Genomic DNA, 16,085 nt, shown 5'->3' on the forward strand with positions numbered 1-16,085 from the left:
TAGTCCCGCTTCATTATGTTAATTTGGTCTCTACTTTTGCACTCTTGGACTGAGTGTGTGTTCTGCTTGGACATGACTATCATGCTTTATGCTACATTAAAATGACCATTGTCCAGTTGGGCAAGCTATTACAATGGTATAGAAATGTGCTGCTATTGATTGCTGTAACTTTATTCCAGCGAGCTTATTAAACGAGCTTAAAGATGTTAAGACATATGAAGAAACTGCAGGTGGTTGATTTGTTAGCTTACTTACCAAATTATTTCTGTGTACCAAAAGACTTCAGCTAAAAGATGCAAACAACAACGAGAGATACAAAACCTGGTACGATTTATTAGAAGGCAGACATTTCTGAGACACCAACATGGCTCAATGCGTGTTGTATTGTTTAGACATGAACGTCTCAAGGAGCTTGAACAGTCGGTCCTCCCTGGCAGCGGCTTCTCGATCCCTCCGCTCCTCTCTGTCTCTGTACTCCCTCTCTCTCCTCTCCTCTCTGGCTTGCAGCTCCATCTCCCAACGGTCCTGCCTTGAGAGCAGCTCATGCTCCCTCTTCTTCTCTCGATCCAGAGCCTGCCTCTCTCTCTCCTCCTCTCGCTCAGCTGCCCGTCTCTCCCGCTCTTCTTCTCTTTCGGCTGCCCGCCTCTCCCTTTCCTCCTCCCTCTCTGCAGCACGCCTCTCGCGCTCCTCCTGCCTCCTCTCAAGCTCCTGCAGAGCAGCGAGCCAGTACTGCTCCTTCCTCTTCTTAGCAGGAGGAGCATCCTGGCCAGATGAGGACACAGGGACAGGGAAAGGGCTGGATGTGCTTGACAAGTTGGATAGGTTAGACAGGTTGGACAGATTAGACAGAAGTGAGTGAGCCATAGTGAGCTCACCACTCAGAGCCTGATCCATCACGGTGTACCACTTCCAAGGAGTCACTAGCGGGTCACCTCCCATCATACTGAGGCTCTTGATATCCTGCAGAACAGCAGAGGGAAAGGGGTAGGGTGAATTACCATCAAAGTGTACAGCTTACTAAGCAAGTCTTTTGTGCTACACATAGATTTTTGCGTGGAACAAGAGAGTGATTCAGGGAAGTGGACGACGCTTCTTATTTGTCTTAACAGTATTAGAAAACATCAAATTTATTTATTTTGTATAGCTCTTTTAACAATTAACATTGTCTCAAACCAGCTTTACAGAAGAAAAGCCAATTTAAGTAAATGATTGCCCTCAATCTGTGGTCACATTTTTATCGCTGGTGTCTAAGTTTGTTCTAAACAGATAAACTTAATTAAACTTGTACATTATTAAAGCTGTTTAGCCTTTATTCTACATATTTATCAAAACATATGAATGCATGGCCATAATCTAAACAGCACACAAGCTTTGCTCTAAACTTTTTGTTGAAAACAACCCTTGTGTTCCTACACAGGATGTACTTTCGCAAGCTCTCATTTGTCAATCTGTACATGTTGAATCCGATCGCAGATGCCAAAAGAACCTAAATACCGCAATCCGATTCGAATATTCATTTTCGTGTGAATTACAGATATATTCCAAAAACAAACAAAAAATGTAGATAAACATTTGCACCACGACACAGTACATGCAAAAAATGGTATTTCCCAAATTAGTCAGATTCAAGGGTTTAAATGCCTAATTATTTTCCTGTTTACCAAATTATTTTAAAACTACAAGACCTACTGAAGCGTTCAAACAGATTATGTGAATGTGTTTAAACATGCTAAGTAATAATTAAAGGTGGGGTCTCCGTTGTTTGAGAAATGCTTCAGAAAATGAATCGGAACAAAAAAACAAACCAAAAATCAAAACAAACGTGTAGCCAATGAGCAGAAAGGGACGTGTATTGTCAATATGCGGCAGAGAGACTGTTCAGTGTGCATGTGTGACATTAGCAGAAAGCGGTTTTAACATTGACATGGCAGATATAAACAAAGAAAGAAAGTGAAGAAAGGCTTACGATAAGGCAAGAAGTAGGACGTGTTAATATAGGATCAGCTTTTGTGTGTCATTTTTGCTTGTTTGTTTATCTGCAGTCATATTGTTCTTCCCTTCAGCTATGATAAAGACATTTCTTTCCATTAGTTGCCTGGGTTACTCATACATGTGTGGGCGGAGCTATAAATACAGGGGTGGGACCCATTTGGGTTAGGGGCGTGTTTGTTTTGGTGATTTCAAATGTCAAAATTGGCTTTCAAACAACGGAGACCCCACCTTTAAGGTTTATTAAACGTCCATGAGAATTAAAAAGGTCTTTACACTAACAAGTTGTTGAGAAAACCTGACCTGAGCACAGAGACTTAACTCTTACACTGCAGAGGAACTTTATGTTTATAGGATCAGGTCCTGTTTTGCATGAGTCTTCAAGATAATGAGAAAGCACGCTGTTGGAGAACACATGAGGCAATTATACAATCAGTTCTATTTATATTTACCTTATATTTCTGTCTTAAGTTCTCCCACTTCTTTTTCACCCATGCTGGAGTCACTTTACCCTCCAGCCGTTTCTCCTTCACAAACAACCTGCGGAATGAGACACGGTTCGTGTTAAATGTGACAGAAGACCACATGCAGCTGTAAAGAGTCTGTACAGAGGCAGTGTGACTCACTCGAAGGCTCTCAGGGCGGTGTTCTTCTTCCCCGTGAACAAGCTGTTATTAGTGACGCGCCACACAATCAGCTCTGCTGTGTTCGCGTCAGTCCCTAAAAAACAAACCGCACACATTTACACTTATTTTCCCCGTGAAACAACATAAACGCTGAACTCTACAGTCGTCCACAGGGTCTACATTAGCGTTGGGGAAACTAGCCGTGAAGCCCAGCCTGCAAATATGGCGCAGTAATCTTGTTAGCTGCGTGTTTTTATTATTATTTATAAACCTTTCCAAGCAAATGACGACATCAGCAAACAACAAAGCGGTAAATTTCTGCATGAGCTGTACAACAGAACCACACATACAAATCAAATAACTTACATTTAAAGACTGTAGTGGATCCAATCTCTAACGTTAGGCCTACTCCATTCTCCATTTTATTGTTGTTTTGTTGCTGCTTTCTTCGCGTTCCTCTTCATTCACCAGAAGGGTCGAGGACGCTGTCGCCCCCTGACGGAAAAGAGGTATAATCTAAAAGACGCCAAAAAGCGGCGTTATGAAATATTCCTATTTATATAAAATCCAAAATAAAAGCAGGAGTGTAACTGACTCTGAACCCTCACTGAACAAAATGTCAAGATCCCCTGGTTTATGCCCAAGATCCACCCTTTCTGTACCCCAGAATCACTAATCACATTTCCTCCCTTAACCTCAGTAGTATGGTCTAGTGTTCAGTTCCTGCTTGTAACACTGCAAAATGTTCAAGGGATAAATTCTGTAAAGCTGTTTTGTGACAATGCCCAGGGCCGTTTCTGAACATTAGGGGGCCCTAAGCAACTGTTACAGGTAGCAGCAAGAAGCAAGCAAAATGCCAGTAATTAGTCTAACTCTTATTCTATATACTAGTTCACTGTGGTTCATTGTGGTTCACTGTGATGTAGTTCACTGTGGTTTGTGATTCGCTGTGGTGCACTGTCGTTCACTGTGATTCACTGATTCACTGTAGTTCACTGTGAGTCACTGTGATTCAGTGGTTCACTGTAGTTCACTGTGAGTCACTGTGATTCAGTGGTTCACTGTGAGTCACTGTGATTCAGTGGTTCACTGTAGTTCACTGTGAGTCACTGTGATTCAGTGGTTCACTGTAGTTCACTGTGAGTCACTGTGATTCAGTGGTTCACTGTAGTTCACTGTGGTTCACTGTAGATCACTGTGATTCACTGCGATTCACTGATTCGCTGTAGTACACTGTGGTTCACTGTAGTTCACTGTGAGTCACTGTGATTCACTCTGGTTCACTGTGGTTCATTGCAGTTCACTGTGAGTCACTTTGATTCACTGTGGTTCACTGTAGTTCACCATGAGTTACTGTGATTCACTGTAGTTCACTGTGGTCCACTGTGGCTTACTGTGGTTCAATGTAGTTCACTGTGATTCACTGTGGTCCAGTGTGATTCACTGTAGTTCATTGTGGTTTACTGTAGTTAGTCCCTTTTTACATTTTGATTGAGAAACAAGAACGTGGACAAATTGACTTACACCAGTTAATCTCCTTTCCTGCGTTTTCTACATCTGTTATATATGAACTCTTCGTGACCTCCTCTTGATCTTAGTTACACTAGTTACCTAATTTAGTTCAATAAAAAGTTTCTAAAAGGCTGGTCAACTGATTTTGGAGTGGGAGGGGCTCTGAAAGTTAACCACGCCCACCTAATTAACGCTGGTGCGTCTACTGTATAGCTGGAAAGTTAAGATAAAAAATATAATACAATAATAAAACCATGGACAAATTATTGGAAACAAAAATTATTAGTTCACCTCCCGAGTCCGAGTACTCGACTCAGTATCTTACAACTGACAATACTAATGTAGTGTATTTATTAAGAAATCACCATGAAATTATCAAAATACATGTGCAATAAACATTTGCTGAAAAAAGTTGTTTCATTTTCTTTATTATATCACTCCTTTATTGTTAAATGTTTATGATTTTGGCTTGAAAGAGCCAACATTCTGTTTTGCTTTATTTTCTGTTTAAGCTTATTATTATGTTGGCTTAGTTCCTGTCTTATTATTATTATTATTATTATTATTATTATTATTATTATTATTATTATTATTATTATTATTATTATTATTATTATTATTATTATTATTATTATTATGTTGGCTTGTAAAAGCAGGAATAACAGTGCTTTAATTATTTTTTTTTTCATGAAGCATATGATGAGAGTGTGTGTGTGCCCTGCAGTGGGTTGGCACTCCGTCCAAGATATATCCTGCCTTGATGCCCAATGATGCCTGAGATAGGCACAGGCTCCCCGTGACCCGAGAAGTTCAGATAAGCGGTAGAAAATAAATGAATGAATGAATGAATGAATGAATGAAGCACATTAAGCAGTCTCAGGTTAAACCAATAACATCTCAATATAGTTTGCTTGGGACAATGAAATTTTGTATAAAAATAAAAATATTAACCTACTTTCTAAATAATCAGTATCAGAATAAAAATCAGGTTTATTGGCTTTCAGAAGTACAGACATTCCCTCTTTATTTAACAAAAAATGTATTGCCTCTTTGTATCACATAGTATGAAAACAGGATTAAACCAGCAAAAACCTTCGTAAGACATGTACTTTTTTATTGCAAAGCTGTAAGAATTGTAATACATTAAGGGAACAAGAAGTCTTCCAGGAGAACCAGGATGTGAATTATATTTCTACACCGTATCATCATAGCCTGGCCGGGGCAGGTGATCAGGGTCTGGCCTGTAGTAATTAAATGGAAAATACATTAAAACCTTACATTAACCAACTACAAAATAATTATATTCTTGCCATTCTTGTGGTAGCCTGAAGATTTCACATTCATACTGAAATTTTTAAAAAAAATTTCTATACATCGTTCCAAAAATCGACCTACTTACTTTGGAAAAAACACAAAATTAATACCATTTTAATAAAAACAAATTAAATGTACAATGTGAAATGAGTCACCACTGTTCATCATCCATATCTTTCAAATTCAAATTTAAATACAAGCCTTACTATTGTTTCTTAATGCAACTAAATCACTTAAAATTTTTTACACTGGTGCTGAAATGATCACTGTTTACTTTGCCTTCAGTTGGCTGCATTTCCCATATTTTTAGGTCATTTAAACATTTTTGAATCTTTATCTGTCTGTCACCTGTACAGAGGGTGGAATCACATTTCTGTTTTATGATAATCTAATGGCACATGCACATTGTGGACATTTTGAGAGCTTATATCTGAGTACAAAGATTAGGCTTATTATAAGTTCACTATGCATGTTACTATCCAAAAACTAGATGAAAGCTGTAATAAGGAAATCACAGCAACATTTTATCCAGTTTTGGTCATGCTGACAATTTAATTATCTTTTTAAATGGATGCATTAATTTTTTAATCACATTTTACTACCTACGGCGAGAAACAGTATAAATTTCCTGCAGTAAAAGGAACAGTTAAGTAGATCAGGCTTTCTAATGCAAGGTAATATTCTCCCCAGTTATTCATGTGTTATTTAAATAATTTTAAGTTAAACAGTAAAAATATGGCAAGATTTTTTTGACAGTGTATAAAAAATAAATCTAATTTGATCATGAATAAATTACAATTATATTTTGTGTATGATGTGAATTAGTTATAGCACAATACCATAAGTAATTCATATCATTGCCTACCCCAACATGTTTCTAAATATTTTGATGTGTTTAGACACAGCACACAGGCGTTTATTTTAAGCAGTGTTAGATATGATGTCAGCACTGTTAGATGTGTGAAAGTGAAAGTGACGTGACATACAGTACAGCTAAGTATGGTGACCCATACTCAGAATTTGTTCTCCACATTTAACCCATCCAAAGTGCACACACACCGTGAATCCTAGCCGACATCAGAGCCTGACTTCACTTAAAGCTCTTGTGGTTGAATGGGCAAATTCCCAAAGACACAATCAAAATTATTATTATAAATTAGTTATTATAAATGAAAAGGAAGAGCTAAATCTATGTACCATATAGTGCAATTTGAGCATTGTGAAGGTTTATTTTTCAGGCTGCCACAAATGCACATAATTGGCTTTTAATTTGTAAAATGTAATTTCAGTTAGAAATTAGTCTTAAGTCTTCAAGGATCCACATACATTCTGTAAATACAATGATAGTCAAGAAATAATTTGATAGTTTTACCCAGCTCTTTGTCTGCCAAATGGTAGAATAGGGTCAAAGCGGGCACGAGGGTACACAGATCCTGGAGGGAGGTCTCCAGGAGTTCCACTTGAAGGGTCAAAGCCAGGACAAGGGAAGCCTGCATGTAACGGATCCACAATCATGCCCTCTGCTGACCCACTGTAAACAAAGTTCAAATACAGTTATTGTTACTTTATTTACTTTACTTATGTTCTATTTTTGTATTTCATGGCCTAAAAAAACAACATAGACTTCTTCTAAACAAGGACACAACACTTGAAGCCTAGAGATCTGTGACAAAAAACGACGAACTACCCACCTAAGGGGATCAAGGTCAGCCCTTCCTGCAGCAAATGGATTCAATGGATCTGTCCTGAAAAGTCAGAAAATATGACCTGTTTCATAGGGTGTTTATAGTAAAAAGAATTCAAAGCTCACAGCCATTATCTAATCAACCAATCATGTAACAGCAAAGAAATACAAATAATCATGCAGATAAAGTTCAAGAGTTTCAGATAATGTTCACATCAAACATAAGGATGAAGAAAAAGAATGATTACTGTGACCTAGCTGTTGGTACCAAATGGGCTGGTTTGGTACCAACACACACACACACACACACACACACACACACACACACACACACACACACACACACACACACACACACACACACACCCCGGTCTTGGTCTATGGTGACCTCAGAATTTGTGCTGACCCATGAATTCCTATAAACTGTTGTATAGAAAGGACATTATTTACATTTATATTATTTACTGTCCTGTGTCACCTAAATTGTGATGGGTTCTCTTCTGCCAAGTTCCTAGCTTAAACTTACTTTTTTTCTGTTTCTGTACTTCTGAAAAGCTGCTTTGGGACAAAGTGAATTGTTATAAGTGCTATACAAATAAACTGAATTGAAACTTTTGAAGTCTGTTCCCTTCAGGGTTTAATATGTTGTGTGCTCTGAGATGCTTTTTTGCACACCTTGGATGTAAAGTTATTTGAATTACTACAGACGTCCTGTCAACTCAAGCCATGTCATTCTCCTCTGATCTCTCTCATCAATAATTTGCAGGCCCTCCACTCACAGGATGCTTTTTGTTTGTTGCAACATTATGAGTAAAATCTGGATACTGTTGATCTTGAAAATCAAGAGACTCAGTCCAGCCCATCTGGTACCAACATCCATGCCACAATTAGAGTCACTGTTCTCCTCATTCTGTTTTCATGTAAACATTAACTGAAACATGACTTGAGCATGTTTAAAGTGACTGGTTAGTGTATGAGGCAGAAATGTTGGCATAAGCTGTAACAATAGATTTTTCTCTAATTTTACAATGATGATATCCTATTTTGATCAAGTCTTGGTTACCGACACAAATAATGACAATGTTGAAAAAAATATATAATGAAATATTACAGACATTATTCTTGTGCCTGGAAAATGATCTCATTATATTATTTATCCATAAATTAATTCACCATAGTCAAGGGTCAGCTGCAGGCTCAAATAACACAGAACGATTTTCACCTGTGCCAGGATCATTTAATTTAATAGACTACAGGCAGTGGTCCTTGCCTCACTCTCAGCCACAATTCTTCCTGACACACTTGCAGAGCTAATGTGGGCTTTTATAAATTTAAATTCATAAATTTAAGGTTTATTTGCAATTGACACATAAGTGTCAGGTTTACACGTCAAACATTCTTTTTTTGAGTAAATCCTCTGTAAATTGCACTTTTATTTGGGCATTCTTTTGACTCAGAACAGTTGTCATTTGCTGCTACTGTGAATCAACAGTTTGATGCCAGATACAACAGTTCAATGGTATATATTCTCACCAGTCTGGAGGGCATGAAGCAGAAGGATGTCCGGTAGGTACACTCAGGGGATCATGGTCTGGGATGGGCTCTGTGTCTGTAAATCTCTCTCTTCTTTTATTCATCACACTTCCCTGATCTTTCACTGCAGGTAGCAGTGATGAGTTCAGCCTCTTAGCCAAATCTCCTATGTTCTTGTACAGACTAGAGAAACAAAAAGGATTTAAAGAGAATAATCATACTATAACGCTTAATAACTGCTTATCATTGCTGTAATTTGCTGATGGTATCTGCATCACTTTACAAGCCAAGATGTGATTATTAACATATATTTTCTAATTTGTTTAAAATTACCCATTTTGCATGTATAATAAAAGCAAAACTAAACACTAAGTCAATATGAAACATGATGTGCTTGATTTGGATCTCCTTGATAAACATTAAGAAACCTCTCATATTATCATTTATGCCTGGGCATACGCAATCCATTACTAAGTGGTGAAGGCATGTGTGCATGTTAATAGCTTAAATGTTACCAACCTTTCAAATGATTGTAAATTTGCTTCATTTACATAATCACTAACAGTAATAGTCAGGTCTGTGATCTTGTCTGAAGCTGAATCCTGTCAGAAAAACAGAAATATTGTCAAGAAAAGGTTTCCTGTTTGCAATATCAGGAATCACACAGCCTTCATACAATTTGCCACATTACCATCAAGTTAAAAATCAAGCTGGAATCATCAACTGTGATGGCTTTGAGGAGCAGGTTGGACTTGTCATCATTTGATCTGTATCTCAGTGTGTACAGCTCCTTGTTTGTGTTCCAGGATGCAGGAAGCAACTCTGATTTCTTCTCTCCATTTAGGGGCTGTAGAATTGAGAGATAACTGTGAACATTGATAAATCTGCTTGTTTGCTGAAATATTATCAGAGTGATGATTTCTCTAGATGTCTGAGAGTGACCTATTATTATATAACCATTATAATGAAAGTATACAGTATTTCTTTCCAGTAATATGCAGTAAAATCAACTGGAACATGAGTTCTCATCTTAAAAAGATCCCATATCTAATCCTGGATTTAGATTCCTCACACTTTGTATTTAAATTATTTTTATAGCATGCTAGCCAACAATATAAAACTGTACTATAGAACTTGCTAATTATTTCAGACAATCTTGATTATCAAATTGATATAATCTAGATATAAATATTAAATAAGCTGACCTAGTTATAAAAATGCAACAAATATCCCAGCTTTTACTTCACTTCATTTCAAATTACAGGTCTTGTCAGTTTAGCAGTCATCTATGCCAAGGATGTTTCATATTATAAGATTTACAAGATGTCTACTTTTTTGTTGAAAATGTGGTGGAAATTCTACTTGTCTCATTAACTATGTGAATCTACTTCAAACATAAGAGCATAAAGAATTCAATAGCACATTTCCATGCCTGTTTACAGCCGAGAATAGTAGACAAGTATTTACATTTACATCTGAGAAAATCATTATATAATGTGAATAAACCGTTTGAATAATGCTGTGTCATTGTGTTACATAGTGACATTAGCTGGATAGCTAACATGTGTTACATAAACGTCGATGTATAAAAGAATAATAAATGATTAAAAGATTTAGCAATAAAAGTCATGTTTTCTTTTAAACTTCAGCAGAATAAAAAGCAACAAAGAATAAAATAACAATAAAACAAGGCTAGCAGTTAATAGTTAATAGTAATAATTTCCTCACCTCATCTCCAGTTCCCAAACATTTATATCCACTCTTCACAATTTCCCAGTGAATAAAACACACAACTGCATCTTGAGGAGATGTTATAGAACTCGCCACACATGTATACAACGCCTCAAGTCCTGCCATATCTTTGCACAGTTTAGTTATTGTTGCTACTGGACCAACGTTAGTCCGTTAAAAAAGTGTCTTTGGAATCAGAATCAGAATCAGAATCGAAATCAGGTTTATTGGCCAAGTGTGTTGACAGACACAAGGAATTTGGTTCCAGCTGTTTGTGATTCTCAAAAGTACAGACATTAATAACACTATACTGTAAGAAATTACAGAATGTGCATGCAGATTCCACTCCAAAATACACAAAATGAGCTCATTCCTAAAAAGGTTTAATTATCATAAGGTAATACGTTTATAACTCTAAATGAATAAAACTTGATTAAATCGTTAACTAACAAAGGGTCTATGTGACCGTGATTACTGGTCGGGGATAGGTCTCTCACTGTTATTTGCGCTTACGGGCCAAATGTCAGTGAAGAGCAACCAACCTTCTTGGTGTCTCTGTGAGGGGTGCTGGAAAGTGCTCTGACCGGGGACTCTGTCATTCTACTTGGGGACTTCAACGCTCACGTGGGCAGCGACAGTGACACCTAGAGGGGCGTGATTGGGAGGAATGGCCTTCCCGACCTGAACCCGGGTGGTGTTCTGTTATTGGACTTCTGTTCTAGTCACAATTTGTCCATAACGAACACCATGTTCAAGCATAAGGGTGTCCAACAGTACACGTGGCACCAGGACACCCTAGGTCAGATGTCCATGATCGACTTTGTGGTTGTTTACACTCAGGTAAAGAGAGGGGTGGAGCTGTCAACTGATCACCACCTGGTGGTGAGTTGGATTCGATGGCAGGTGAGGAAGTTCGACAGACTGGGCAGACCCAAACGTACTGTGAGGGTCTGCTGGGAACGTTTGGCAGAGTCTCCGGTCAGGGAGATCTTCAACTCCCACCTCCGGCAGAGCTTCAACCAGATCCAAGGGGAGGTTGGAGACATTGAGTCCGAGTGGACTATGTTCTCCACTTCCATTGTTGACGCGGCCGCTCGGAGCTGTGGCCTTAAGGTCTCCAGTGCCTGTTGTGGCAGCAATCCCCGAACCCGGTGGTGGACCTCGGAAGTAAGGGATGCCGTCAAGCTGAAGAAGGAGTCCTGTCAAGCCTGGTTGGCTCGAGGGATTCTGGAGGCAGCTGATAGGTACCGGAGGGCCAAGCGAGCTTCAGCCCGGGTGGTTGCGAAGGCAAAAATCTGGGAGAAGTTCGGTGAGGCCTTGAAGACATTCTGGCAAACCGTCCAGCGCCTCAGGAGGAGGAAGCAGTGCCCTGCACACACTGTTTACAGTGGGAGTGGGAATCTACTGACTTCGACTGGGGACATCCTCGGATGGTGGAGGGAGTCTTCGAGGATCTCCTCAACCCCACCGACATGTCTTCCACTGAGGAAGCAGAGGCCGAGGACTCACTTGTGGACTCGTTGATCCCCCAAGCTGAGGTCACTGAGGTAGTGGAGAAGCTCCTCGGTGGCAAGGCACCGAGGGGTGGATGAGATCCGCCCTGAGTACCTCAAGTCTCTGGATGTTGTGGGGCTGTCTTGGCTGACACGCCTCTGCATCATCGCGTGGCGGCTGGGGACAGTGCCTCTGGACTGACAGACGGGGGTGGTGGTCCCTCTGTTTAAGAAGGGGGACCGGAGGATGTGTTCCAACTACAGGGGGATCACACTCCTCAGCCTCCCCGGAAAAGTCTATGCCTGGGTACTGGAGAGGAGAATTCGGCCAATTCGAACCTCGGATTAAGGAGGAACAATGCGGTTTTCGTCCAGGTCGTGGAAAATTGGACCATCTCTATACCCTCACCAGGTTGCTGGAGGGTTCATGGGAGTTTGCCCAACCAGTCCACATGTGCTTTGTGGATCTGGAGAAGGCATTCAACTGTGTCCCTCGTGGTGACCTGTGGGGGGGTGCTCTGGGAGTACAGGGTCCGGGGCCCTCTGCTAATGGCTGTCCTGTCCCTATATGACCGGAGCAGTAGTTTGGTTCGCTTTGCCGGCAATAAGTCAGACTTGTTCCCGGTGCAAGTTGGACTCCGTCAGGGCTGCCCTTTGTCACCAGTCCTGTTCATTATTTATATGAACAGGATTTCTAGGTGCACTCGGGGGCCAGAGGGAGTCCGATTTGGGGACCACAGGATTTCGTCTCTGCTTTTTGCAGATGATGTTGTCCTGTTGGCTTCATCAAATCAGGACCTTCAGCGTGCACTGGGACAGTTTGCACCCGAGTGTGAAGCAGCGGGGATGAGAATCAGCACCTCCAAGTCCGAGGCCATGGTTCTCAGCCGGAAAAGGGTGGCTTGCCCCCCTTCAGGTTCGTGGAGAGCTCCTGCCTCAAGTGGAAGAGTTTAAGTATCTTGGGGTCTTGTTCACGAGTGAGGGAAGGACGGAGCGGGAGATCGACAAGCAGATGGGTGTATCCTCTGCAGTGATGTGGTCGATATACCGGTCTGTTGTGGTGAAGATTTAGATTTACCAGTCAAATCTACGTTCCTACCCTAACCTATGGTCTTGAGCTTTGGGTCATGATCAATAGGACAAGATCCCGAAATGAGTTTCCTCTGTAGGGCGGCTGGGCGCTCCCTTAGAGATAGGTTAAAGAGCTCAGTCACGCGGGAGGAGCTCAGAGTAGAGCCGCTGCTCCTCCACATTGAGAGGAGTCAGCTGAATGTCTCTCGGCTGGCCTGGGAACACCTCTGTATTTCCCCGGAAGAGCTAGAGGAAGTGTCTGGGGAGAGGGAAGTTTGGGTGTCCCTGCTTAGACTGCTGATCCCGCGACCCGGTTCCGGATAAGCGGTAGAAGATGGATGGATGGATAATCATTTTTGATTAACTTAAACTATTAGCAGTTTAAGTAAGTGACACAAGAATATAATTTCATTGTACTTATTTCTGTTGTTTCAACATTAGAATTCTAAAAGTTTTTTGAAAAATTTAGGCAAAATTAGCTGCAAGCAAACTATTATACAACTCTCCAAACATATCATGATGGAATATTTAAACAAATTGTGTATTTTTTACATTTTCATTTTTTTTTAAATATGTGTAATAAACATTTTAAATAATATAAATTTAAAATATTTCACTTCATTTAATTCATGAAGGTTGGATTTTAATTAATTTAGCTATGTATAAAGATTTTTTCAAGAATAGTATAAAATTACAATATAATGAATAATTACATTCTCCAAAATGCTACATTTACTTTCTTAAAAAAAAAACTACAAAAAAAGCTGGTTTAATGTGAGCACTGTCATGCTAAGGAGATTATTACATGTGTTAATTAAAAGACAATAAATGAAGAACTTAAAAGACTGTAATTTAGGAGCTCAGCATTAAATAAGCATGCCAGTGGATCAAGCATTAGAGTTTTCTCTTATTGTATTACAACGATTTATTTAGTTTGCAATGAAAAAATGCTGTTAGGAAAGTAAATAAATAAATCCCCCGTGTTTTGCGAGTTTTAATTAAGGGTTACTGTAGTAAGCATGTCGGTTTATTTAAGGACTGGCTTCCTTTGGCTCACGTATCTAAAGACAATGTAATTGAACTTTTGCGGTGGTTTGGTCACGTACAAAGTAGAAACAACGCTCACGTTGGACCCACAGTGAGGAATCGGCCCTGTGCTCCAGTTGTCGGCATTAATCAGAATTATTGGTGACATGGTAAGTGTCCAATGTGTTTTTTACAAGCTATTGTAAATATGCATTTTTTATGTAGTGTATTTCCATAGTCAACAGCTAAACCGGTTTAATCTAAACAAAACTTTATAAACACTGTTCATCCGTGTATTCACACTTCACAGATTTGTCTTAAGGGGCAATTAAACAATGATAATGAACAACCCAAAGTGAAGGGCAGGTTACAAAAGCTATAGATTATTTTTTAAGACATTTGGCAGTTTTTTCATCTCAAACCTCTGTATGAGCTTGTAACATTTTTAAAACATTTAAAAACAACAAAAGCAATTACTAATATAAACCTATATTAACTGGTGTGGACAAAAACAATAATAAATAATATGGAATACAGGAGAGTGAGATTGCAGTATATATGCATATGCAAAGAAAGCAACTACACAATTTAATATGCTTTAAAACTAATTTGGCAAAGTGATGTACAACTATATTGTGGTCAAGTTCTGTGCTGTGCATTAACAGCATGATAATTGCCCACCTGAGAACTTCTGTTCAGAATCTAAAGTATAAAGCTGTGCTCTCTTGTATAAGTCCAGAACTACTACCATATTCCTACTTGATATTGAACCACTAACACTACACCAATGATGTAGTACCCTCCCTATACTTGGTGTTTTAACATAAAATATTAATATAAAATTATCTATCTCTACACATTATATGAAACAAACACATTGATATGAAAACAGTGTTAGTTGTGTCCATGGTCATGATTTTATAATTTCATAGTAATTAACTTTGTGTTAAGTACTGTATAAGGAATTCTAAGAACCTACCCCTTCATTAGAAAGATGATGCAGACCACATTTGCCCTGCGGTGACAGACCATTGTGAACCAGTGAAAGAGCTCACGGAACTCTGGCCTGCTCTTAAAATGGAGTCTGAGGTAATGTGTAGTAGCACATTTTCTGTTATTTGTTTGTTGATAACATACACCACATTCTGTTTAGTTGTGGGGGTTTTTTTTACTTTATATAGGGCTCTTTTACTAAATTCATCTATAAATATGTTTTTTGTGTGTGTGTGTGTGTCTTGTCTGTTTAAAAATGTAGGTGTGTGCAGAGTCCGATGGGGTTAGGGTTATAAACCAGAACCTGCCCAACACATTCTACTCTGAGCTTGACCGACATCTTCCTCAATTGAAGACAGAACTGGGAAGACAGTTTCTTTGGCTAAAATCTTAAAAATCCATTATGAACAGATAAAGAGGTCTACTGTTCAAATACACATTATACATTTTATTGGTAGGATTTTGTATTGGAAGAGGAAAGTTTCTAATAAGCCCAAACACTACAATTTGTCAACTTTGGTTCTGGATTTTGTTTGATTGCATTAAAGATGCCTTAGAGTTATTTTTGTATATCTGTTTTTACTGTTTAAAATTGACAGTTCAGTTCCTGTATGTACAGTTCTATTTTTATTCTTATTGGAATTTAATGACATACACACCAAGCGTACCACTGTTCTTCATGCCCTTCCTGTGTATCTGTGAGTGAATGAGAGGGTGTCTGCGATGGGTTGGCACTCCGTCCAGGGTGTATCCTGCCTTGATGCCCCATGATGCCTGAGATAGGCACAGGCTCCCTGAGTAGTTCGGATAAGTGGTAGAAAATGAGTGAGAGTGAACAGTGTGCCTCCTAAAAAGCTTCACAGCTTCACTGATTACCTCCAGTCCAGTCCACTCCACTCCAATATTGACAATTTAACAGACTGTATTACTGACTATATCAACTTCTGTGTGGAGAATACGGTACCTACCAGGACTTTACAGTATTTTCCCAACAACAAACCATGGATCAACCCTGATACAAAGACTCTCCTTAAAGAGAAGAAGAGGGTTTTTAAATCGGGAAACAAGGAAGAGCTGAAAACTGTCCAGAGAGAACTGAGAAAGAAGAATCAG

General features: G+C 39.2%; 2 protein-coding genes and 1 long non-coding RNA gene across 3 annotated transcripts; 1 reads left to right on the plus strand and 2 right to left on the minus strand.

Moving 5' to 3' along the window:
• Nucleotides 1-313: 313 nt before the first annotated feature.
• On the minus strand, nucleotides 314-3,127 carry si:ch73-193c12.2 (putative uncharacterized protein DDB_G0271982). Its single transcript, XM_027133440.2, has 4 exons — nucleotides 2,982-3,127; nucleotides 2,616-2,709; nucleotides 2,442-2,529; nucleotides 314-960 (listed from the first exon to the last, which is right to left on the minus strand). The coding sequence occupies exons 1-4, from the start codon at nucleotides 3,034-3,036 to the stop codon at nucleotides 370-372; spliced, it is 828 nt and encodes a 275-aa protein (XP_026989241.1). The 5' UTR covers nucleotides 3,037-3,127; the 3' UTR covers nucleotides 314-369.
• Nucleotides 3,128-5,224: 2,097 nt separating this feature from the next.
• Nucleotides 5,225-10,571, minus strand: LOC113634465 (proteasome inhibitor PI31 subunit-like). Its single transcript, XM_027133441.2, has 7 exons — nucleotides 10,387-10,571; nucleotides 9,350-9,505; nucleotides 9,178-9,260; nucleotides 8,659-8,841; nucleotides 7,133-7,186; nucleotides 6,814-6,972; nucleotides 5,225-5,368 (listed from the first exon to the last, which is right to left on the minus strand). The coding sequence occupies exons 1-7, from the start codon at nucleotides 10,513-10,515 to the stop codon at nucleotides 5,320-5,322; spliced, it is 813 nt and encodes a 270-aa protein (XP_026989242.2). The 5' UTR covers nucleotides 10,516-10,571; the 3' UTR covers nucleotides 5,225-5,319.
• Nucleotides 10,572-13,726: 3,155 nt separating this feature from the next.
• Nucleotides 13,727-15,492, plus strand: LOC125141152. The gene is made up of 3 exons (XR_007140508.1): nucleotides 13,727-14,149; nucleotides 14,970-15,068; nucleotides 15,235-15,492. It is a non-coding gene; the product is annotated as an uncharacterized LOC125141152 (long non-coding RNA).
• Nucleotides 15,493-16,085: the final 593 nt, after the last annotated feature.

This window comes from Tachysurus fulvidraco, chromosome 5 (genome assembly GCF_022655615.1).
Source record: "Tachysurus fulvidraco isolate hzauxx_2018 chromosome 5, HZAU_PFXX_2.0, whole genome shotgun sequence".
Lineage (NCBI taxonomy): Eukaryota > Metazoa > Chordata > Actinopteri > Siluriformes > Bagridae > Tachysurus > Tachysurus fulvidraco.

What these genes read in the sequence shown, in the direction of transcription:
- si:ch73-193c12.2 (XM_027133440.2), bottom strand. Translation starts at nt 3,036, where the DNA reads ATGGAGAATGGAGTAGGCCTAACGTTAGAGATTGGATCCACTACAGTC. An exon ending in ATCCACTACAGTCTTTAAAT is followed by an intron (nt 2,710 to 2,981) that starts GTAAGTTATTTG and finishes TTTGTTTTTTAG; the next exon opens with GGACTGACGCGAACACAGCA. An exon ending in ACTTAAGACAGAAATATAAG is followed by an intron (nt 961 to 2,441) that starts GTAAATATAAAT and finishes GCTGTTCTGCAG; the next exon opens with GATATCAAGAGCCTCAGTAT.
- LOC113634465 (XM_027133441.2), bottom strand. Translation starts at nt 10,515, where the DNA reads ATGGCAGGACTTGAGGCGTTGTATACATGTGTGGCGAGTTCTATAACA. An exon ending in AATTTACAATCATTTGAAAG is followed by an intron (nt 8,842 to 9,177) that starts GTTGGTAACATT and finishes TTGTTTCTCTAG; the next exon opens with TCTGTACAAGAACATAGGAG. An exon ending in TTTGGCAGACAAAGAGCTGG is followed by an intron (nt 5,369 to 6,813) that starts GTAAAACTATCA and finishes TAATTACTACAG; the next exon opens with GCCAGACCCTGATCACCTGC.